This window comes from Tursiops truncatus, chromosome 16 (assembly GCF_011762595.2).
Source record: "Tursiops truncatus isolate mTurTru1 chromosome 16, mTurTru1.mat.Y, whole genome shotgun sequence".
Taxonomy (NCBI): domain Eukaryota; kingdom Metazoa; phylum Chordata; class Mammalia; order Artiodactyla; family Delphinidae; genus Tursiops; species Tursiops truncatus.
Window position 1 is genome coordinate 63,552,330 of NC_047049.1, and position 24,721 is coordinate 63,577,050.

At 38.0% G+C, this 24,721-nt stretch overlaps 1 protein-coding gene and 1 non-coding gene across 2 annotated transcripts in view; one reads left to right on the forward strand and one right to left on the reverse strand.

Annotated features, from left to right (window-relative positions):
- LOC117308603 (U6 spliceosomal RNA) lies at positions 1-107 on the reverse strand. Its single transcript, XR_004522694.1, has one exon. It is a non-coding gene; the product is annotated as a U6 spliceosomal RNA (small nuclear RNA).
- Positions 108-12,688: 12,581 nt separating this feature from the next.
- Positions 12,689-24,721, forward strand: part of DNAJC12 (DnaJ heat shock protein family (Hsp40) member C12) — a 34,343-nt gene continuing 22,310 nt past the window's right edge. Inside the window, exons 1-2 of the mRNA XM_019936210.3 lie at positions 12,689-12,902; positions 23,670-23,748. Coding sequence (XP_019791769.1) covers positions 12,825-12,902; positions 23,670-23,748 — 157 coding nt within the window. The 5' untranslated portion in view covers positions 12,689-12,824. The remainder of the gene's footprint in view (positions 12,903-23,669; positions 23,749-24,721) is intronic.

Here is a 24,721-nt window from a genome sequence, read left to right on the forward strand (position 1 = left end):
AAAAATACGGAACGCTTCACGAATTTGCGTGTCATCCTTGCACAGGGGTCATGGTAATCTTCTCTGTATCATTCCAATTTTAGTACATGTGCTGCCGAAGCGAGCACAAAAATGAATTATTTTTTAAAAAGAGAGAACACACACACACATAGTAAAAATGAGAAAGGTATAAAAGTACACAGTAAAGTTTACCTGCCATTCCTGTCCTTGAGCCATCAAGTCTGCCTCCCTGAAGGCAGCTACTCTTATGGGTTTCCTGGGTATCTTTCCAGAGACATTATAAAGTTACATTTTATTTTCATATTTTGGCTTCAGTTAGGAATCTTTACTTCTGTAACTCTTTTTTTTTTTTTTTTTTTGCGGTACACGGGCCTCTCACCGTTGTGGCCTCTCCCATTGCGGAGCACAGGCTCCGGGTGCGCAGGCTCAGCGGCCATGGCTCACGGGCCCAGCTGCTCCGCGGCATGTGGGATCTTCCCGGACCGGGGCACGAACCCATGTCCCCTGCATCGGCAGGCGGACTCTCAACCACTGCGCCACCAGGGAAGCCCCTGTCACTCTCTTTTTTTGACTGATCCTTCAATATTTCCTTAAGAGCAAAGGTGCTAAGGTTAGAGGGGGGAAAGAACGATCCACTGTGAGAGTGTTAAAACTTGAAAGGATCTCAGAGATCATCCTGCCCTCTGCTATTCCAAGTGTGGCTCCTGGATTAACAGGGACTTCACCTGGGGGCTTGTCAGAAATGCAGAATCTCAGACCTCACCTAGACATCCTGAAGCAGATGTTTTATCTTCACCAAATCACCAGGTGATTCGTGTGCAGTTTTAAGTTTGAGAATCATTGCTCTGATCTGACATCCTCCTTCTCAAATCAAGTAAGTGTGGGTCAACAAGGAGCCAGTAGAGAGCTGATACGACAAATCAGGTCTCCTAACAGCCTTGTCAAGTGCATTTTCTGAAATGCCTAAATTCTGGCCAGATAATCTGGTGCAGTGTTTTAATGCATTTTATTCACTATGAGCTTTGGAGTCAGACACAGCACGGTTCAAATGCTAGCTTTACCAATGGAATAGAGTAGGAGCTCAATAATGGTGATTATACTTCCTGTTATTACCATTATCTTTAAAAAATAAAGAATTTTTCAGAGCAGTTTTAGGTTCACAGCCAAACTAAGCAGAGTTCCCATTTACTCCCGTCCCCCACTATCGCTATTCGCACACATTAACAAGTGAATTACTAGCATTTGTCATTGCACTTTGCACTTGATTAAAACTTCAAAGCAATGTTTCGACAGCCTTTAACGAATCATTTACAGATTCTATGTCTGACTTAACAGAAAGACTTTAAAAAAAATTTTTAAATATATCCTGTTCTTGTCTCAGAATGCTGTTTTACTCTGGCAGTCAGGGAGGGATTTTATCAGGCAGCCTAATAAAATGCAGGGACTAAAACATAGGGAGGCTAAGGTCCTGGCAGGTTCCGTTTTCTTTCCACTGGATCTTATGTTGGAACAGAGCAGCAGGTTCTGTGGAAAAGACGTTGGGAGGTAGGAGCTAAATCGGAAACTAGGCCTTTTTATCAGAGAGCTCAGCTGGTGTCCAAAATCCCAGCCTGAGCCGGGAGCAGGGAAATCAGAACGAATGGTTGCAGGTACTTTCTGGAACTTGGGGTTTGGCGCCTTGGAAGCTCGGGTTCCGAAGAACCGCAAGGGAAATGTGCCGATTTTGCCCTGCACAACAGAACTTAGCGTGAGACTGGAAGGAAAAGGGAGAAGCAGGAGGAGAGCTGCACATCTGAGAACGACTCTGGTAGCTGGCCGCGCAGAGCTCACCTATGGGCTGCCTAATTTCTGTCCTCGTTCGGAGCTTCTAGGGCTTGTAAACGCTTACCTTCCAGCCTTTCTCCTTTTCTTTTGAGCAGAGTTAGCTTTCTTCTTCCCACTTAAAGCCTACGACCTGTGACGATAAAAAAAAAAAAGCACTTCCGGAGGGACGTTTCCTAGAGACCGGAAGTAACTGGGCTGTCTCCTGTCGCTCCTTTATACGCAGTTTTCGTGATGCCTTGTGGGAGTTGTAGGCCAGGGGCCGAGGAGACTGGGCGGTTTTTCTGGTCCTGAGGTTGGGGCCCTGACGCTGCGCGTCTTGAGGTGCAAAGAACTTAAGCGATGTTAAAAAGTTCTATGAGATTTCTATGCTATATTTTGTACTATGTATTTTTAAAGCGTTTTTTTTTAAAACCAGCATTTGTAAGTTAAATTATATTTGCTCTTTTAAAAAGCATACGAAAAAAGCATAAAGAAGAAAACAAAAGTGGTGAGATGACTATATTGACTTCGTACAAACAGTTCAGAAAGATGTTAGCTGAAGCTAAAAGCCTTTTTTCTGTACCTGCCCAGCTCCTTCTCTGAAAAGGCATTCACATATATGATTTTTAAAGAAAAAAATCAGGTGCAAATGTACATACAGTTGACCCTTGAACAAAACGGATTTGAAATGCAGGGGTCCACTTTTACAGGGATTTTTTTTTTCAATAAATATATGAATTATGAAAAACTGCCCAGAAGAGATAATGCTATCATACTCTTCTCAACCTTCCTTTTTCATGTGATAATCCATCATAGAGATCTCTCCATACTGCACAAAAAGAGTATCTTACTCTTTTTTTAATGGCTTTATAGTAGTAGTTCATAACACAAATACTGTACTTTATTCATCCACTGATCTCTTCTTCTCCATCCCATTGAGGGACATTTTGGTTGTTTCCAATTTTTTTCTGTTGCAAAGAATTTTGCAATGGCCTTCTTGAACATATTTTGGTGTACATCACAGGGTAAATTTGTAGAGAAAAATTGTCCAGTCAACAAAATATAAGTTTTATAAAAGTTCATAAATACCACCAAATTGCTAAATTGTACCAATTTACACTCATATCCGACAATGTATGAAGGTGTTTACTTTCTCACTTCTGCTCTAGCACCGGGTATTATCAAACTTTAGACATTTTGCTTCTCTGAGAGGTGAACAATTTATCTTCCTCTGAGTGATTAGCAGTTTCATAATTATGACTGAGGTTGCACTTATAGTTATATGTTTATTGGTTATTTATGTTTCTGAAGGTAGTCATATTCTTGACCCAATTTTCTGTTGGGTTGTTAATATTATTTTTTAATAAATTTATTTATTTATTTTTGGCTGCATTGGGTCTTCGTTGCTGCACTCGGGCTTTCCCTAGCTGCGGCGAGTGGGGGCTACTCTTAGTTGTGGTGTGCGGCTTCTCATTGTGGTGGCTTCTATTGTTGCAGAGCACGAGCTCTAGGTGCACAGGCTTCAGTAGTTGTGGTACGTGGGCTCTAGAGAGCAGGCTCAGTCATTGTGGAACATGGGCTTAGTTGCTCCACGGTATGTGGGATCTTCCCGGACCAGGGCTCGAACCCGTGCCCCTGCATTGGCAGGTGGATTCTTAACCACTGTGCCACCAAGGAAGTCCTGTTAATCTTTTACTTACTGATTTGTTTGCACTTTTTTTAAACTGGGGAAGTCAGCCTTTTGTCTGTTACGGGAATTGTGAAATTTTTTTCCTTGTACATTGTTTATCTCCTGATTTTGCTTTTGTATTTTTATGCCACACACATGTGCTTAATATTTTTTTTAGAGAAAATCCTTTCTTTATTATTATTATTTTTAAATGTTTATTTATTTATTTGGCTGTGTCAGGTCTTAGTTGCGGCACACGGGATCTTTTGTTGCGGCGCACGGTCTCTCTGGTTGTGGCGCATGGGCTCTAGAGTGTGTGGTCTTAGTTGCTCCTTGGCATGTGGGATATTAATACGACCAGGGATCGAACCCACGTTCCCTGCATTGGAAGGGGGATTCTTAACCACTGGATCACCAGGGAAGTCCTTTTTCTCTTTCTTTTAAGGTAAGAAGTGGATTTATTTAGAGAGAAACACTCCACAGAGAGAGTGTAGGCCATCTCAGAAGGTGAGAGGCCCACATGTGCTTAATTTTTGCATAGTCATGTTTATTAATTTTTTTCTATGGCTTCTGAGTTATTTGGTTATGTATAATTTATTTTGATATAAGGAGGAATGGCTGTAGCTTTATCATTTATCATTTCTTCAAAATACTAGACAGTGGTCCCAACATGATTTTTATTACCTTTACCATTAGAGGGAAAAACCCAGGGAACATTAAAAATACACCCTATCATAAGGTGCTGCAACAAGTTTAAATTTTTTAAATTAATTAATTAATTATTTATTTTTGGCTGCGTTGGGCCTTCGTTTCTGCACGTGGGCTTTCTCTAGTTGCGGGGAGCAGGGGCTTCTTTTGTTGCAGAGCACGGGCTCTAGGTGCGTGGGCTTCAGTAGTTGCAGCACGCGGGCTTCAGTAGTTGTGGCTCGTGGGCTCTAGAGCACAGGCTCAGTAGTCGTGGTGCATGGGCTTAGTTGCTCTGAGGCATGTGGTATCTTCCCGGACCAGGGATCGAACCCGTGTCCCCTGCATTGCCAGGCGTATTCTTAACCACTGCACCACCAGGGAAGTCCTGCAGCAAGTTTAAAGGTTAGTTTTGGGGAAAAGAGTAGAAATAAATAAGTGCACTCTACTTTTCTGAAAACACATGCTTACCTGTATTAAGTAATACTCCAAAAAGGTGCTAATATTTATTAAAATAAGTAATGAAGACTTTTCTAATCAATATACAACTTAAAAAAGAGAATAAATTGTGAAAATGATTTAAAAAATTAAAATGATTGAAGAATTCCCAAATTGAGGAAGTATTATGTATGTTCAATTATAAAGCAAAGCTTTTCCCCAGATCATCCTTTAGAAAAACATGTAGATGCCTCATACTTGTAACCTTACAAAGTTTCTCATACAATGGAAGAATAGCACTATTCTTAAATTAATACGGTTTTTCATAATATAGTATTTTAAATATGTTTAAGTAAATTTAAAAAGTTGAATATTACATGTCATTTGACCATTTTATATATAACTAAATAATGAAATTTAAGTATTACATGTAGGCATTTGACTATTTTATATATAATATATATACTATATTCATATGTAATATGTACAAATATGGCCCTAAACTCATTTTTTGTTTTTGTTTTTGCATTGTCTCATTGGTGAAACTTAGACTTGGCTTTTATTCAGGCCTGGATGATGTATTCTTGCCATTTTGTTATTGTTTGATCAAGGCTTTAGTGCGGATACAGCGGTGCAATATATTAAACTTAAAAGAAGTTCTGAAGTAGAAACATCATTTAGAAAAATGGTGAAAAATACAAGAAGAAATAGCTACATGTTTTACCATATTTGCCTCTAGGCAGAGGGAGGTATGAGGCAAGTCTTCCACTTTTTTGTTAAAAACTTGGAATACTATGTCCTTTAAAAAACCCACAACTCATGAGGATGTACAACACTGATGTAAATAAAAATTAATTTGAAAACAGAAATGTGAAGTTTGTGTTAGTTTTTATAATAAGAAAAACATGAGGATGTTTGGTTGGGCACTTCCTTTTAAGATTTTCTTTTTCTCTGATTATAAAATCACACTGTAAGCATTTTCATCAAGGGCTTATCAAATTCAACGTTTTATGTAAATATATATAAATATACATTTAAATATATATAATTAAGTTATATGTAACATACAATAATACATTAGTTTCAAGTGTACAACATAGTGATTCAATTTTTTTTTTTTTCCCGCACCGCATGGCTTGCGGCATCTCAGTTCCCCAACCAGGGATTGAACCTGGGCCAAGGCACTGAAAACACTGAATTCTAACTACTAGACCAGCAGGGAACTCCCATGATTCGATATACATATACATATTTTTAAACACCAGGTGCTACTATTTTATTTTTTTAATATTTATTTATTTATTTTTATTTGGTTGCGCTGAGTCTTAGTTGCAGCACGTGTGTTCCTTAGTTGCGGCTTGGGGGCTCCTTAGTTGTGGCAGGCAAACTATTAGTTGCAGCATGCATGTGGGATCTAGTTCCTTGACCAGGGATCAAACCTAGGCTCCCTGCATTGGGAGAACGGAGTCCTACCTACTGCACCACCAGAGAAGTCCCTTGATATTTTTACACATTATAAAATAATCACCACAATAAGTCCAGTTACCATCCATTACCATGCAAAGTTGTTACAATTTATATTTTTATTTGGGGGATGTGATCTTGTAAGTAAGCCAGTCAGTACTATTATTAAAAAATAACAAAACCTCAAATGCTTAAAACAAGTTGAGAAGGAGAGTTTTACTGAATTCTGATAGTGACAATAAATGTGGAGATATCAAAATGAGGAAAATAACCAGTAATGCTGTGTAAACCTGTAACATCACAATATAAAGGACACCTTCAACTGGGTGCTTATTGAATTGTGAGCTCTTTCTCTTTAATCCTTACCTGTATCCCAAGGGGTGCTGTGAATTGGGGACACTAAGGAGGGAGGAGCCATTCAGAGCCAAGGTGTCAGATATGTAAGCCACAGTTTAGTAAATAATATGATAGATAATACAATATGATGCAGGTGTAGTCTATTACTAGAATTGCCTAATTCCAGATTTTTGAGGAAAGGAATGAAACCTTTAGTTGATTTTATTCTGTCACATATATTATGCCTACATGGAATAATAACTTTGGTAAAACTCAGTTACAAGATGTAGGGGGAGCAAAGGAAATTATCAGAATTCTTTATTTTTTTAAAGAAGCAAAAACTACAGGTACTTTGTGAGTATATATTCAATAGGCTCTCAGTAAATCCCTACTGACTTACACATGTTAAGTTTCTTTTCTAAAACATGTGCCAACATGAGTGAAAGACCATAAGAACAAGAGGATTCAGTGCAGTATTCTCTGTAAGAGCCGAAGATTGGAAGTGTCTGACACTAAGGAACTGAGACACACACACACACACACACACACACACACACACATATATGTAAATATATTTGTAAATGCAATGACTGCAAAAATGAAACTCTGTTAGCAGTGGTTACCTCAGTTACCTTGGGAAGAAAACTGGGGGCTGGGAGACCAAGGGTGGAGGGACACTTACCTTTCATGCCTACCGTTTTGTACCCTTAAAATTTTGTTCTGACTACAGTCCTGAAGCCTGCGGAAAAAAATCCACATTCACAGAAATGTAGACAAGATGAAAAGGCAGAGGGCTATGTACCAGGTGAAGGAATGACATAAAACCTCAGAAAAACAACTAAATGAAGTGGAGATAAGCAGTCTTCCAGAAAAAGAATTCAGAATAATGATAGTGAAGATGATCCAGGACCTCGGAAAAAGAATGGAGGCAAAGACCGAGAAGATGCAAGAAATATTTAACAAAGACCTAGAAGAATTAAAGAACAAACAAACAGAGATGAACAATACAATAACTGAAATGAAAACTACACTAGAAGGAATCAATAGAAGAAAAACTGAGGCAGAAGAACGGATAAGTGACCTGGAAGACAGAATGGTGGAATTCACTGCTGCAGAACAGACTAAAGAAAAAAGAATAAAAAGAAATGAAGACAGCCTAAGAGACCTCTGGGACAACATTAAACGCAACAACATTCGCATTATAGGGGTCCCAGGAGGAGAAGAGAGAAAGGACCAGAGAAAATATTTGAAGAGATTATAGTCGAAAATTTCCCTAACATGGGAAAGGATATAGCCACCCAAGTCCAGGAAGCACAGCGAGACCCATACAGGAAAAATCCAAAGAGAAACATGCCGAGACACATAATAATCAAATTGGCAAAAATTAAAGACAAGGAAAAATTATTAAAAGCAGCAAGGGAAGGGCTTCCCTGGTGGCACAGTGGTTGGGGGTCTGCCCGGTTTGCAGGGCAGAAATAGAGACACAGATGTAGAGAACAAACGTATGGACACCAAGGGGGGAAGGCGGTGGGGTGGTGGGTATGGTGGTGTGATGAACTGGGAGATTGGGATTGACATGTATACACTGATGTGTATAAAATGGAAGACTAATAAGAACCTGCTGTATAAAAAAATAAATAAAATAAAATTCAAAAAAGAAAAAAGAGCGACAGTATAACATGGGAAGTCTATTCAACACTCTGTAATAACCTAAATGGGAAGAGGATCTGTAGATGAATAGGTATGTATATGTACAAATGAATCAGATTGTATATTCCTAGAACAAGCAATATTGTAATCAAATTACTCTGATAAAAAATTAAAAATAAAAAAAGCGAAAAATAAGTCATGAGACATAAAAAAAAAAAAAAAAGAAAGAATTGCAGGTGTATTAGTCAGGGTTCTCCAGAGAAACCAAACCAATAAGATTTGTGTGTGGATAGAGACAGAGATAGAGAGAGAGAGAGAGAGAGAGAGAGAGAGAACAAAAAAAAAATTTTTGTTCTATGTGAATGTAGTGCCCATTAAAAAATAAAATTTAAAATTCAAATTCAGGGTTAAACCACATTTGTCATTGTTTTCCAGCTATTTCTTGCTTCAAATGCACACAGCCACCAGATTTAATCTTCATAAAATTTCACTTTTAACATGTCACATGCTTGAGAAACTACAGCAGTTCCCTGTTACCTCCACACTCGTTCAGTGTTCTTGGCCTGATCATCAAGGCTCTCAACATTCTGGCCCAGGGCTCATCTTCAACACTAGTCTTAAAGGCTTTTCAACACATTCTGCTGTAAAGTTGTTTTCCTCACCTTTCCCTGAACATGCTATGGACATTTTCATCTCTCTTCGACAGCTTTTGCATTTTGCCCCTTCCTCCTTTTTTCCATGTAATTTGTGAATGCGTCTATGAATTTCTTTTAAATTTTCCCTCAAAACCACACAATTTAGCATTTGATTATGTAATGTGCTAAAGCTTAATTTGAGTTAATCTTGTGTTCTCAACGAAATTAATTTTCTGGTATGTGAGGTGTGGTGATTAAAGCATAGTCTTATTCAAGGAATAAGGAGCAGGGTTCAGCATTGTTTCCATTGCACTGTGATTCCTGTAAGCAAGGGATCACTCAGAGGAGACAACAATTGGACCTGCCAGTGGCCAAGACCCCTGTGAGAGGGGAAGCTCTGCGATGGCAGGATTCATTTCGTTCTTCTATGTTCAACCCACTGCACAGTGTTAGCTGCTTCGAAGGGTGAATAAATTGGCTTATTACATGCAGTAGAGCATGCAACAAACCAAACCAAACCAACTGAAGAACAAATTCTTGAATAGCGCCCTCTGAATTGTCATCTCTACTAAGTCAGTAAATAGCTATGTGATGTTTGGTGTTTTGTAGTTTTTATTGACTTATTTTTTTATATCTTTATTGGATTATAATTGCTTTACAGTGTTGTTAGTTTCTGCTGTACAACAAAGTGAATCAGCTCTATGTATACATATATCCCCATATCCCCTCCCTCTTGAGCCTCCCTCCCACCCTCCCTATCCCACCCCTCTAGGGGGTCACAAAGCATCAAGCTGATCTCCCTGTGCTATGCAGCAGCTTCCCACTAACCGTCCATTTTACATTTGGTAGTGTATACGTGAACTGACTTGTTTTTTATTGCTTTTTTCTTATTACTCGAATATTATATGTTTATCTTAGCAAATGTAGATAAGCAAAAAGAATGAAATATATAAAAATAGGTGACCCTGTTACCTAGTGACAATTGGTCTATTTTGGTGTATATGCTTTTGCATATTTTATAAATATACATACCATATACAGATGGTCCCTGACTTACAATGGTTCAGTTTAGGATTTTTCAAGTTAACAATGGTGTAAAAGAGATACGCGTACAGTAGAAACCGTACTTTGAACTTTGAATTTGGATCTTTTCCCAGGCTAGCGACATGTGGTATGATACTCAATAAGTATTTAATAAGTTACATGAAATATTCAACACTTTATTATAAAATAGGCTTCTGTTAGGTGATTTTTCCCAACTGTAGGCTAATGTAAGTGTTTTGAGCACATTTAAGGTAGGCTAGGCTAAGTTATGGTGTTCAGCAATTTAGGTGGGTTAAAAGCATTTTTGACTTAGGATGGGTTTATCGTGTTGTAACCCCACGGTAAGGGGTCAAGGAAGATCTGTATATTTACAAAACAGGAATCATACCATACTTCTAAAACTTAACTTTTATATTTTTTTCCTTTTTAAATTATACCCAATCATGTGCATAAGTCTCAATGCTCAGTGAATGTTTACAATAATGCATATTGTTTGTAACCTTTTTATTCATCTGACAATGTGTGAACGTTTCCCAGGCATTAAATATTTTTCTATATCATTTAAAATGACTACACGGTGTACTACTGTGGATCATTATTTAAATGATTGTTGGACATTTAATTTTCCTAAAAAATTTTCATTATTGTAACTGTGTTTTGGTAAAGATAACCAGCTGTATCTTTGTACACATTCTTGATTATAATCTTTGCATAAATTCCTAGGTATGGAATTGCCTAGACAATATTATGTAAAATTCTGACTTTTGAAAGCCAATTTCCATTTCAGAAAGGATGTACCAGTTTCTTCTGCTGCCAGTAGATTTTTCTTTTAAATATTCATTTATTTATTTGTCTGTGCCTGTTCTTAGTTGCAGCACGTGTGATCTTCGTTTTGGCATGCGGGATCTTAGTTGAGGAATGTGGGATCTAGCTCCCTGACCAGGGATCAGACCCAGGCTCCCTGCATTGGGAGTGCGGAGACTTAGTCACTGAACCACCAGGGAAGTCCCCTGTTGCCAGCAGATGTTGAATGTGTCTAGGACTCCTTACTAACTTTAATATGCAGAAGGTGAGAACAATATTGGTCTAGGAAAAGAGCCTTCCATTGCATTTAATAAAACATGAGTGGCTGCTTTACCAAAATTCCTTTCTTAATCAACTTTTCTCTTTGTTCTTTAGAACAACATCAAAGCATTGTCCTGCCTGTTCTCAGGATAGAGAGTAATGGCAGCAAACTTTTTTTTCTGGGCAAGGTTGTCTAGTGTTCGAGGGATATAACTTTTCTTTTTGATTGTGGTAAAGTATATATAACAAAAAATTTACCATTTTAAGCGTACAGTTCAATGGCATTAAGAACATTCACACTGTTGTGCAACCATCATGCCCATCCAACTCCAGGACATTTTTCATCTTCCCAAATTGAAACTCCATACCCATTAAACAGTAACTCCCCATTTGTCCCTCCCCCCAGCCTCCTGGTAACCTCTCTTTTTCTTTCTGTTTCTATGAATTTGACTACTCTATGTATCTCATATAAGTGAAACCATACAGAATTTGTCTTTTGTGATTGGTTTATTTCACTTAGCATGTCTTCAAGGTTCATCCATGTAGCATGTGTCAGAATTTCCTTCCCTTTTAAGGCTGAATAATATCCCATTGTATGTATATACCACATTTTGTTTATTCTTCTGTTAATGGACACTTCGGTTGCTTCTACGTCTTGGCTATCGTGAATAGTGATGCTATGATTATGGGTGTACAAATATCTGTTTGAGTTCCTTTTTTCAATTCTTTTGGGTATACCAGAAGTGGAATTGCTGGATCATATGGTAATTCTATGTTTAATTTGTTGAGGAATCACCACTGTTTTTCACAGCTGTAACTTCATATCCTTTTAAGGCCATTTGTTAGTTATTCTGGTCAGGATTTTGGGATGCCCAAATGGGCCTCCAAATACCTCAAGGGTTGTGAAATTTCCAAAACAAAATTTGTACTTCGTTTTAAAATTCCACACCAAACTTTCAGCAAGAAATGATATATAATGACGGATTAGTAAAAATGGGACTTCAGTGATTTCTCTTTAGAAATAAACCTTAAAAAATGTATATTGGTGAGCTCAATGAAAAAGTATTTCTTTAAGGCAATAGTTTATGGAGGCATTTAAAGGGTTAAGGCAGTTAAAATGTATCCCTGACCACTCACTTTCTTCTCTAAATCCTGCATTTCTTAGGGCCACAGTGAGCTGAAATACAGGCACCCTGGACCCACCCTAGGCCAGACACACTCCTGAGTGTGGAGAGAGCCAGCCCAGGAGAAATGGCACAGTGATCAGACCCCAGTCATCATACAGTTCTCCTTCTCACTGGCACATTTTATTTCCTTTGTGACACAAATCACTATTTTAAATAATCCTCTTTGTTTGCATGTGTCTTGTCTGCCTCCCTCTGTCAGAATGTAAGCTCCCTAAAAACAGAGACTTGTTTACCACACCTTTTTCTACAATTGTGCTGAATATAAAATAGGTCCTCAATAAATATTTATTGAATGAATAGATTGTCAAATGAATACAAACTTGCTTTCTTAGTCTATTTCTTTCTACTCTTAAACTATTTTAAAACTTATGAAATACTGTAAACACTCAGAAAAGCGCCTACTACTCATGTTTAACAAATCCTAAGATTTTACCATAATGCTTCAATTTTTTTTCTATCCCTTAAAAAAAATGGAAAAAGATAAAAATATATAGGAGATGAAGAGATGGCCAATTTGGGGAGTGTGTAAAAATGGACAGTCTTTGTCGACTCGTGAGAGAAATGGTTCATCTACGTCGCTTACATAAATTCAAACTACAGATCCCAGGCAGCACTGCAACAGTTCTGCTCGTGGGCTATTCTTTTCTCTTGTATAAACAGCCAATGAAAGGTAGAGTTTACAAAGGTCTAGGATGACATCTGGTGTGTTGACTGTGGCCAGACTTAAATCTAGTTATTGTCGTTTGGAACGCGCAGCTGTAAACCAGACCTCATAGGGCTTTTCCTGTTAATTCGCAGTTCATTGTGCCTCTTGTTTCAGAGGGAAGAAAAGCTGATTTAGTAATCTAAATGGACGCGATACTGAATTACAGGTTGGAAGATAGTGAAGATTACTACACGTTACTGGGATGTGATGAACTGTCTTCGGTAAGGCAGTGAATAATGCCGTTCTTTTTCACAACAGTATTTCAAGTTTTTATTTAAGGTTTTAATTTGGAACTTACGTTGCCTAAAAATCTAATCTTGTATTATTTTAAAGCACTTTTGGCTCAGAGAAAGTTAAGGACTTAAATATGTGCTGGGTCTTTACTTGAATAATGTCCTTTTTCAGTTTTATGGAAGCTTCTGATTGAATATGTGTATTCTGTCACATGGCCATAGACTCTATTTCAAATATACTAAAAATACATATTTGAAATTTAATTGTAATTGCTATTGGCAGTGTTTCATAGTATACATAAGCTATTTCTTTATTATGGTAAGTTACACTGTAATTGAGATGAGATGTAATTTTCTAGCAATTAGTGATTTTAAAATGTTTTATTAAAATATGTACTTTTATGTGAGTAGTTAAATTATATAAACCAAGAAACATCGTTTTATGTTAATATTTCAAATTGTGTGAGAGGAATTACTTCTTTAAAGTCTGGCTTCTGAAACAAAATGTGTGAAAACTCTATAATTGTTCACTTGATCTACAATGGAACAATGTTTTTAAAGGTCCCCGTAGATAATTATAAAGGTTGTAAAAGTTTTTTAAATTATGGAAAGCTCATTTATAATTCTACCTCCCAAGGGTAACACTATTAATGTCTGGTATATTAATCACCAGTCTTTTTTCCTATATATATATTTTTGAAGACAAGTTCGCTTTTTATCTGTTAACATTATAACAAGGATTTCTCCAGGCTACTAAAGATTCTTCATATATATGTTAATGATTGCATATTTCATTTTACTATTGTACCACAATTGGTTATTCTCTTATTGTTAAACATTTCATTTATTTACAGTTTTTTAATATTTTAAATATTGAGATGAATATGAAATATAGTTCAATTATATTATTAAATATGTTCATATTATTTTATATTTATATAACAAGTATTAAAATATTTATTTTATTTTATTACTAAAATATAGCTATTAATATTAAAATATTTTAAAGCAAATTATTTTTCTATTCATCTTTGTTTCATAAGGCTGGAGTTAAGTAATAAAATGTACTTCATTTTGTTTGGAGAATAGAATAATATTGGACACAAGGGATTATCTCTAATTTCGTCACCCTGAGGAAGTTATCTTAGGTTCCTTGTAGTTAAACACACTTAGAGCAACTGAGAAAGCTTATTATGTGTTATTCATACTTTGGATTATACTCTTGCCAGATAATTTTTGAAGGAACTATCTGAATCAAAGGAACATAATTTAATTTGAAAAGTTTCACGATTTGGATTTATAAAAAATATTGTCATGCTAGGTTATAAAGTAAAGGTTGTAATAGCCCCTTAATAAATCTCTTGACCCTTTAGTCAGTCTTTTGTAGTTATGTTATTGTCTTTTCAATCTTTCCACAAAGAAAGATTAGTCTTGAATAGACTACGGTGTATACCGTAGCATATATTAAAAGGAGAATAAAAGCATTGTCTTGACATTCCTTCTTCTGGATGTATTTTACTAATTCTGTCAATGGCATAGCATGTGTAGGTAACAGTCATTTATTTAAAATGCAATGACCTGTCACAATTTTGTCGATTCTTTTTATATATATCTTCCCCCGTGCCCCACCTTTTTTTTTGTTTGTTTTGGCCACACCGGATCGGCTTGTGGGATCTTAGTTCCCTGACCAGCGATCAAACCCGTGCCCCCTGCAGTGGAAGGGCGGAGTCCTGACCACTGGACTTCCAGGGAATTCCCCTCTCCCCTCTTTTTATATGTATCCTTCTCACTGAAAAATATTTTAATGTCTTTTTTTGAGTATTACTATGACATTTCCTTTACTTGTGTTGCATGGATTTTCTTTACTTCAAATATTCCTTGATCTGATGCTCTAAAAAAATTAACCAGAACTGTTCCTATCCAAGAGCAATTTAGCAGTTATAATTTCAAAGCAGCTTGATATTTTGATTCCACTTACAACAATTGAGTTAGATACACACATAATTCTTTGCTTTAGTATACAGTTCTTACACTTTAAAGCGTGTGTTGGAAATTAATTAAATGACATATATAAGGCCATGGGAGGATTTCCATGCTGCTGAGTAGGAAACAAATACCCCCTGTTCAAAAACATTTACTGAAATTTGAGCCCAAATCAGTTAGCTTTTTCTCCCTAAATCAGATTTTACATAGACGCATGCTATGAAATCTTCTGAAGTCCTTATTGATGCATATACCACACACTAGTGGTGTAAGGCAGCCTCTTGGGTGTGGATCTTAATTAATTTTTTAATATCTGGTCAACATTTCAGTAGTAATAAGACTTTCTCATTTCAAGATTTCATGGACTTGAAAACTGAGCATAAACTCAATAAATAGAAACACCTATTTTTTTTTCTAGTTCTCTTTCTTATTGACTTCAGACCACTTGGGTTTAAATCTTAACCATTTATTGGCTATGTGACCTTGGGAAAATTATTTCACTTTTCTATGGCTGGGTTTCCTAATCTGCAAATGGGGATAATAATAGTACTCACCTCATGGAGGTGTTGTTGGGATTAAATGAGACATGATACATAAGGTGCTTAGAATGGTGCCTGGCATATAGTAAGTTGTCGTGGTTGAGGGAGTTGTTTTGGCCTCACAGTAACACTGTACACTTGGAACTTCATAAATTCATTCTATTCTATTTTTTAAAAATCAATTAATTAATTTATTTTTGGCTGCGTTGGGTCTTCATTGCTGCGCATGGGCTCTCTCTAGTTGCTGCAGGAGGGGGCTACTCTTCCTTGTGGTGCACAAGCTTCTCATTGCAGTGGCTTCTCTTGTCGCAGAGCACGGGCTCTAGGTGTGCAGGCTTCAGTAGTTGTAGCTCGCGGGCTGTAGAGCACAGGCTCAGTAGTTGTGGTGCACGGGCTTAGTTGCTCTGTGGCATGTGGGATCTTCCAGGGCTCGAACCTGTGTCCCCTGCATTGGCAGGCGGATTCTTAACCACTGCACCACCAGGGAAGTCCCCATTCTATTCTATAATTCGCATTATTTTTAAAATATTTTATTTTGAAATGATTTTTAATAGAAGTTTTTGAAGAGCAATTTTAGGTTCATAGCAAAATGGAGGGCAAGATACAGAGATTTCCCATATACCTGCCCCCTCCACTGATGCATAGATTCTCCATTATCCATATTCCCATCAGAGTTACAACTGATGAACCTACATTGACACATCATCATCACCCAAAGTCTATAGTTTACATTATGGTTCACTCTTGGGTTTGTACTTTCTGTGGGTTTGGACAAGTGTATAATGACATTTATCCACCTTATCATAGTGTATCATAGAGAGTAGTTTCTCTGCTCCAAAAATCCTCTGTGCTCCATCTATATTGGAATAATTTTTGGCTTACAGAAAAGTTGCAAACATAATAGAGTTCTTGTATACACTTCACCCAGCTTCCTTAATGTTAACATCATATTTAATGGTAGTATCATTATCAAAATCAGAAAATTAACATTGGTACAATAGTATTAACTTAACCAGTGGTCATCAAGCATTTTTTGTAAAGGACCAGATAGACAGGGTCAGCACTAGGGTGAGGCAAGCAGAGTGCTTATGATGCAAAATTTAAGGAGGCACTAACTCTCAGGGTTTCTGCAAGTGCAGAGACCTGAGAGAGAGTGAGTACTTCCTTAAACCCAGGTGTCCTGCTTGTCTTTTTTTTTTTTTTTTTTTTTTTTGCGTGTGTGGCAAGCGGGATCTTTGTTCCCTGACCAGGGATCGAACCCATGTCCCCTGCATTGGGAACGCAGAGTCTTAACTGCTGGACCGCCACGGAAGTCCCTGTGTGTGTCCTCTTGGTGCTGACCCTGAGATAGCAAATATTTTAGATTTTGCAGGATTTATGGTCTCTGCCACAACCACTCAATTCGGCCATTGTGAGAAAGTAGCTATAGATAACATGTAAATGAATGACCATGGCTGTCTTCCAATAAAACTTTATTTTAAAAACAGGTGGGTGCTTCCCTGGTGGCGCAGTGGTTGAGAGTCCGCCTGCCGATGCAGGGGATACGGGTTCGTGCCCCAGTCTGGGAACATCCTACATGCCACGGAGCCGCTAGGCCCGTGAGCCATGGCCGCTGAGCCTGCGCGTCCAGAGCCTGTGCTCCGCAACGGAAGAGGCCACAACAGTGAGAGGCCCGCGTACAGCAAAAACAAAAAAACAAAAACAAAACAAAACCCAAAAAAACAACAAAGGAAAAACAACATGTGGTAGGCCAGACTTAGGCTGTGGGCCAGAGTTAGTCAACCCCTGACCTAAAGTATAGGGCTCCTTCCAATTTCATCAATTTTTCTACTGATGCCCTTTTTCTCTTCCAAGATCCAAGCCAGGATCCTTTATTGTACTTAGTTGTCTGGTTCCCTTATTTTCCTCCAAAATGACAATTTTTCATATCTTCCTTGTCTTTCAAGACCTGGACACTTTGAAGAGTAGTGGTGAGTTGTTTTGTAGAATGTCCCTCAATTTTGGTTTGCTTGATCTTTTCCCATGATTAGAGCGAGTTTATGTGTTTTTGGAAAGAACACCACAGAAGTGATGGTGTGCCTTTCCCAGTGCATCATTTCAGGGGTACCTGATATAATATGTCTTATTAACCTTGATCATTTGGTTAAGATGTGTCTGTCAGCTTTCTTCTGCCAGGTTTTTGCAGTGTAGGGTTATTATTTTCCCTTTTGTAATTAACGAATATATTGGTGACAGTTCTTTGAGACCACAGTGTTTCTCCTCAAACGTTCACCCACTGATTTTAGCATCCTTTAGGGAATCTTGCCTATAAGAGTTACTGTTATGGTGTTTGCCTAATGGTGACTTTCTATTTTCCTCATCCGTTTACATTTATTACTTGGAATTCTTCTGTAAAGAAAAGCTACCCCTTCTCCCATATTTACTTACTTATTCAGCTATTTTTGTCACTGTGGATTAATAGATAGTTATTGTATTTTATGGATTTTAACCCAGTATTACCATTGTATATTTTATGGCTCAAATCACTTCTATAGCTCATGTTAATTAATTATCATTTCATTAGAATGATGTAAGATGATCTCTCATGAAATCTATTTCAGGGATATTACTAATATCGGGCGTTTTGTGGGAAAAATCCAGTTTCAAACTAAGTAAATCGAAATGATGGATGTTAACCCACTTATTAAAATGGGTCTTGTCTTTTCTGCAACATATTCTGTAGCATATACATTTCCAGCACATGAATCAATGCATTCTTTTAATGAATAAATCACATTTTCAGAATGCTCCTATTACACTACAGTCATGTTATTTGAAGAATATCTGTCAGTCTATAATCAAGTATTCATTCAACACTTGGCATTGGTCCAGTACTAGACGTGATGGGGGGAGAACAAAACAAAAAAGTGAGACATGGTGCGAGTGTATAAGGAAATTGGCATCCAGTCGAAGAATCAAAGCTCATACACAGGAAACAATTCCAGGACAAATAAGTACTGTGCTGTGCGGTACTGTTTATAAGTGCAACAGGAATTAAGGAAAGAATATCTGAGAAGACTTCAGAGAAGAGATGGGGCATGAAACGATCTTACTTGGTTAAAATTTAAATGCATGGAGGGAGAGTCAGAGGGCATTTGTGTGGCCAGGGAAAAGCTGGAGAAGATCCATTCAAGTGGGAATCAAATTAGTCCTTGCACATGAGTATTTCCTGGCACAGAGCAAAATACTATGCTATTAGGATATGGAAAAGATAAGTTTTTAAGTTTTAAAATTTAATTTCTAAAATTAATATATGTTCAATAAAGAAATGAGGAGTATGAAGAGAGCACAGAGAAAAATGCTTAATGTTTGGGAGTATGACATAGGCATGCCAATTATGCGTACATATATGCTGTATTTATGTATTATGTAATAAGTACATGTGTATATGTATAAATATATATATATAAATATATATATATATATATATATATATATATTTTTTTTTTTTTTTCCGGTACGCGGGCCTCCCACCGCCGCGGCCTCTCCCGCTGCAGAGCAACAGGCTCTGGACGCGCAGGCCCAGCGGTCATGGCTCACGGGCATAGCCGCTCTGCGGCATGTGGGATCCTCCCGGACCGGGGCACGAACCCGTGTCCCCCGCATCGGCAGGCGGACTCTCAACCACTGCGCCACCAGGGAAGCCCTATATATATTTTTTTGTATGTGTTTGGAGTCAGACTGTCTGAGTTGAAATCCTGGCTTTGCCACTTAGTAGCTCTGTGACTTTGGAAAAATTACTTAACTTTCCTATGTCTTGGTTTCCTAATCTGCAAAATGGGAATAATAATAGTACCCACCTCATAGAATTGCTGTGGGAATTAAATGAGATGCTATATATAAAGTACTTAGAACAGTGCCTGGCACAGAGTAGGTCTCAATAAATCTTAGCTATTATTATCATTATCTTTATTTTACATATTCACATGTTATGTAATTCCTTTTGAGAAAACATTAAGGTTTTATACCGTACATAATACTTTGTAGCTTACCTTTTCTCATAGAATGCATTATATAAATTTCTCAGATTATTGTCTTCTACTAAAAGATGATTTTTTTATGACTGCAAAATATCCCATCTTAAAGCTATATTACAATTAACGTTAACAAATATCCTATTACTAGGCACATAGGTTTTTGTTTAAAATGTATAACTTTTCAATTTAATTACTTAATGAATTTATTTTTGGCTGCATTGGGTCTTTGTTGCTGCATGTGGGTTTTCTCTAGTTGCGGCAAGCGGGGGCTACTCTTTGTTGCGGTGTGCAGGATTCTCATTGCGGTGGCTTCTCTTGTTGCAGAGCATGGGTTCTAGGTGCACAGGTTTCCGTATTTGTGGCACGTGGGCTCAGTAGTTGTGGCTCGCCGGCTCTAGAGTGCAGGCTCAGTAGTTGTGGCTCACGGGCCCAGCCGCTCCGTGGCATGTGGGATCTTCCCGGACTGGGGCATGAACCCGTGTCCCCTGCATCGGCAGGCGGACTCTCAACCAATGCGCCACCAGGGAAGCCCTGTCAGGTGGATTCTTAACCACTGCATCACCAGGGAAGCCCTAAAGTGTATAACTTTTAATTCATTGAACTTTCTTATAACTAAATCCATTTCCTACCTCTGATTATCCTCTTAGCCAAATTCCTAGAATTGAAATTGAACTAAAGAGTATGAAAAAAATTACAGGATTAAAAAAATTTTTTTAATTTATTTTCTTGGCCGTGCTACCTGTCTTGTGGGATCTTAGTTCCCCGACCAGGCATCGAACCTGGGCCCTTGGCAGTGAAAGCGTGGAGTCCTAACCACTGGACCGCCAGGGAATTCCCAAGGATTTTTATATATGTGTATATCCCAATTGATTTCCAGAAAATGTGAACCATTTACGTCCTCACCAGGAAAGCATGAGAGAGTTCATTTCTTTGCACCCTCAGTGACACTGGTCATGATCATCCCGTGGATGTTTTATTTAATTATGTGTAAAGTTGAACCTTTTTTGTATGTTTATTGGCCAATAGGGTAGGCAGCTTTCCAGACCATTGGACATTGGGTCTGGAAGGCAAGATTCAGAGGACCTTGACATGGAGAGCCTCACTTGTCCATGGGCCACACTTGGGGTGGTGATGCCAGGAGATAAATAGAACATGCCCAAGACAAACTAAGCCTCTTTACTGGTTAGTTTACCCAGAACCAGCCGTACATAGGAGATTTGTAATAAACTTTGTGACAATAAAACTATGAAAAGTAATGAAAGACAGATATGGATTATTCTTAATTTTTAAAGATGGGATAGGAATTAAAAAATAAAACAAAACCCCCAAACTTTCTACCTTTGATAGATAGGTATAATTTTATCCATTTGTATTATTAAATCCCCCCAAAATATATACATAAATATGTATATAAGTGTGTAAAAATGTGTCTTGAAGGATTCTGTTATCTTAGGGGAAAAGGAGTAAAGGTTTTTTTAAAAAAATTCTGTATTGATAGAAATTTTTTCAAACAGAGTTCGTGAGTATTCATAAATTACTTGTTAATTAAAAATGCTTACTACTAGGGCTTCCCTGGTGGCACAGTGGTTGACAGTCCGCCTGCCGATGCAGGGGACACGGGGTCGTGCCCCGGTCCGGGAAGATCCCACATGCCGCGGAGCAGCTGGGCCCGTGAGCCATGGCCGCCGAGCCTGCGCGTCCGGAGCCTGTGCTCCGCAACAGGAGAGGCCACGACAGTGAGAGGTCCGCGTACCGCAAAAAAAAAAAAAAAAAAAAAAGCTTAAGAATAGATTCTTTAAAATTTTTAAAATTTAAAAACAAGCCCCAATCTCAATTTTCTTCATTCTATTAGCAGGTTATGGTGACTAAGGGGTAAAGGGAGCACCCAGGAAGAGGGAACATAATTAATTACAGTTCTTACTAGGAAATATATCTCTTCCTGTTATTCCAAGTGTTTCCCAGTACATGCTTAACATGGAAAAGAGTAGAGATACCAGTCTGGGCTTTAAACATATTCATATCTAATACAGCCTGTCTTTGATTGTAAAAGTGAAGATTTTTTTATGAGAATTGATTAAGGATGACGTGGAGCTGATAAAAATGTTTTTCCCATGAATCTTCTGACAATACTGAGCTGAACTGCTTGATAATTCATTTCTCAAACAAGAGGCAATTTGCTTTCATTAATTCATGTATAGTAAATATAGTACTTGATAATAGGTCCCTAAGTCTGAAGAATTCGGCCACATAAAACAGTGGTTACGATTATTAGATTTGAATTCCATCTGCTTAGTTAACAAAAAACTCAGCTTCTATAGTAATAAGCTAAATGAGTTCAAGTTACTTAACCACTGACATTTAATAATAGCTACTATTATTGAGTTCTTACTGTGATTGGGCTTTGTGTTAAGTGCTCAACTTATTCATGAAACGTAAAGATGAGGGAACCTAGGCACATAGAAATTACACAACTTGCCTAAAATCTCAGGGCAGAACTGGGATTTAAAACAAAGTAATCAGAATCCAAGAGCCACATAACCACTGTTGTATCCTGCTGTTGACATTGCAATTATAATTAATGAAGCCAAGTCTTGATAATTCATGATAATAAGGATTAGATGGGTGAGTGAAATCAAATAAAATCATAAATGGCCCTCAAATCTCATTTTAGTTTGGGTTGAAATCTCTAACCAAACTGTTTATTGGTAACAAAATTATCAGGTTTATCCTTTTTTTAAAAATTGTGAAAAATTTTTCCTTCCAATTTTATTGAGATATAATTGACATATAGCACTGTATAAGTTTGAAGTGTACAGCATAGTATTTGACTTACATACATCATGAAATGATTACCACAGTAAGTTTATTGAACATCCATCATCTACATAAATATGAAATTAAAGAAATAGAAATTTTTTTCCTTCTGATGAGAACTCTTAGGATTTACTTTCTTAACACCCTTCATATATAACATACAGTAGTGTTAATTATATTTATCATGTTCTACATTGCATCTCTAGTACTTATTTTATAACTGGAAGTTTGTACCTTTTGACTACATTTATCTAACCTCCTAATTCCCAACTGTGAAATTCTTAATAAAAAAGAAAAGGGCCAAAAGGCAGACAGAAAGAACTTTATAATGGGTAATTTATAAACTGGATAGTCTTTTTTTTAATTGATTTTTAAAAATTTAATTAAATTTAATTTTTTTGGCCACACCACATGGCATGCAGGATCTTAGTTCCCCGACCAGGGATTGAACCCATGCCCCCTGCAAAGGAAGCTCAGAGTCTTAATCACTGGAATGCCAAGGAAGTCCCTGGATAGTCATCTTGAATAATGGTTGGTGGCTAAGCATCCTTAGAAGAACTCGGATGTGTAAACTCACCTTTCATATATTCTTAGGATAAACCTATCTGACCATTTTTTTTTTTTTTTTTTTTTTTTTTTAGAGTTTCAGTTGCTAGAATCTTAACTTTTTTTTTTTTTTTTTTGCGGTGTGCGGGCCTCTCACTGTTGTGGCCTCTCCCGTTGTGGAGCACAGGCTCCGGACGCGCAGGCTCAGCGGCCATGGCTCACAGGCCCAGCCACTCCACAGCATGTGGGATCTTCCCGGACCGGGGCACGAACCCGTGTCCCCTGCATCGGCAGGCGGACTCTCAACCACTGCGCCACCAGGGGAGCCCTATCTGACCATTTTTGACATTTGAACTCATAGATGTCTTGGGCCATCATCTAAATACAGTAGCAAGTTAAATTGTCATCACAGACTACTATTTGAATAGGAACTTTTACTGGATACTTTCTGAATTTTGTTATTGAGAAAATAATTTCTTAAGAGTAAAAAGTCAAAATACAAATATAGGGATCAAAATAAAAAGTTGGGTGATCATGGCTTTTTTGGGAAAAACTGACACCCAACTTCTTCCTTCATTCCATTCAAATTGGATTCCTTATTTTATTTTATTTATTTATTTATTTATTTTGCGGGACGCGGGCCTCTCACTGTTGTGGCTTCTCCCGTTGCGGAGCACAGGCTTCGGAAGCGCAGGCTCAGCGGCCATGGCTCACGGGCCCAGCCGCTCCGCGGCATGTGGGATCTTCCCGGACCAGGGCACGAACTCGTGTCCCCTGCATCGGCAGGTGGACTCTCAACCACTGCGCCACCAGGGGAGCCCTAGATTCCTTATTTTAAACATTGATTTTTCTTTTAGGCTGAACAAATCCTGGCAGAATTTAAGGTCAGGGCCCTGGAATGTCACCCTGACAAGCATCCTGAAAACTCCAAAGCTGGTAAGTATTTAATAATGGCTGTTTCTCATGAAAATGTAGAGCATAGAGATCTACAATGGCTTTAATAGTAACTTCATTTTCTTTTATCTATTTACACTCAAAATTATTCTTTCATTCAATGCCAAAGAATATTTTTGCACTATCAGATGGAAGGTGAGGAGGGAATTGGGTAAGGTCTATCTTTCTAACAGTAGTCATTTGATATTCATTTATCTTTCTGCTATAATGTTCTGCTTCATGGTTTCAAATCTGTCCAGTTTATGCTTTATTTCACCAGTTCTCAAATGTTAACATGACTTAAATATGTTTGTAACCAGGTGGCTGTCTTGATGAGAACCTTGCTGTGTTTTCTTCATTTTGAAGACCTGAATAGGTCCATATATATTATATAATAATATATTCGCACATTTGTTTTTTCTTTATATTTTACATTTCATGATCATAAATTTATGCATAAATGCTTTTGTGTATCTCAGCTTGAAAAAATACAAGCAAACCAATAATCCTTCCTTAACCTGTTGCCCTCCTGCTCCTTCCCTATCTCTTGCCTTCCCTTTAGAGCCAAACTTCCTGAAAAAGAAGTCCACAGTTGGTATCTCTACTTCCCTTTTGCCCTTTTCAATTTATCCCAGTCTTCCTCCTCACCTTTCTAGGAAACAGTTCTCGTAATAGTCACTAAGGACTTCCTGGCTGCCAAATTCAATGGCCCACATTGTAGTCCCTACCTTCCCTGAGCTTGCATCAGAATTTGGCACTATTGACCATGATCACCTTCTTTTTTTTTTTTTTTTTTTGCGGTACGCAGGCGTCTCACTGTTGTGGCCTCTCCCGTTGCGGAGCACAGGCTCCGGACGCGCAGGCTCAGCGGCCATGGCTCACAGGCCCAGCCGCTCCACGGCATGTGGGATCTTCCCGGACCAGGGCACGACCCCGTGTCCCCTGCATCGGCAGGCGGACTCCCAACCACTGCGCC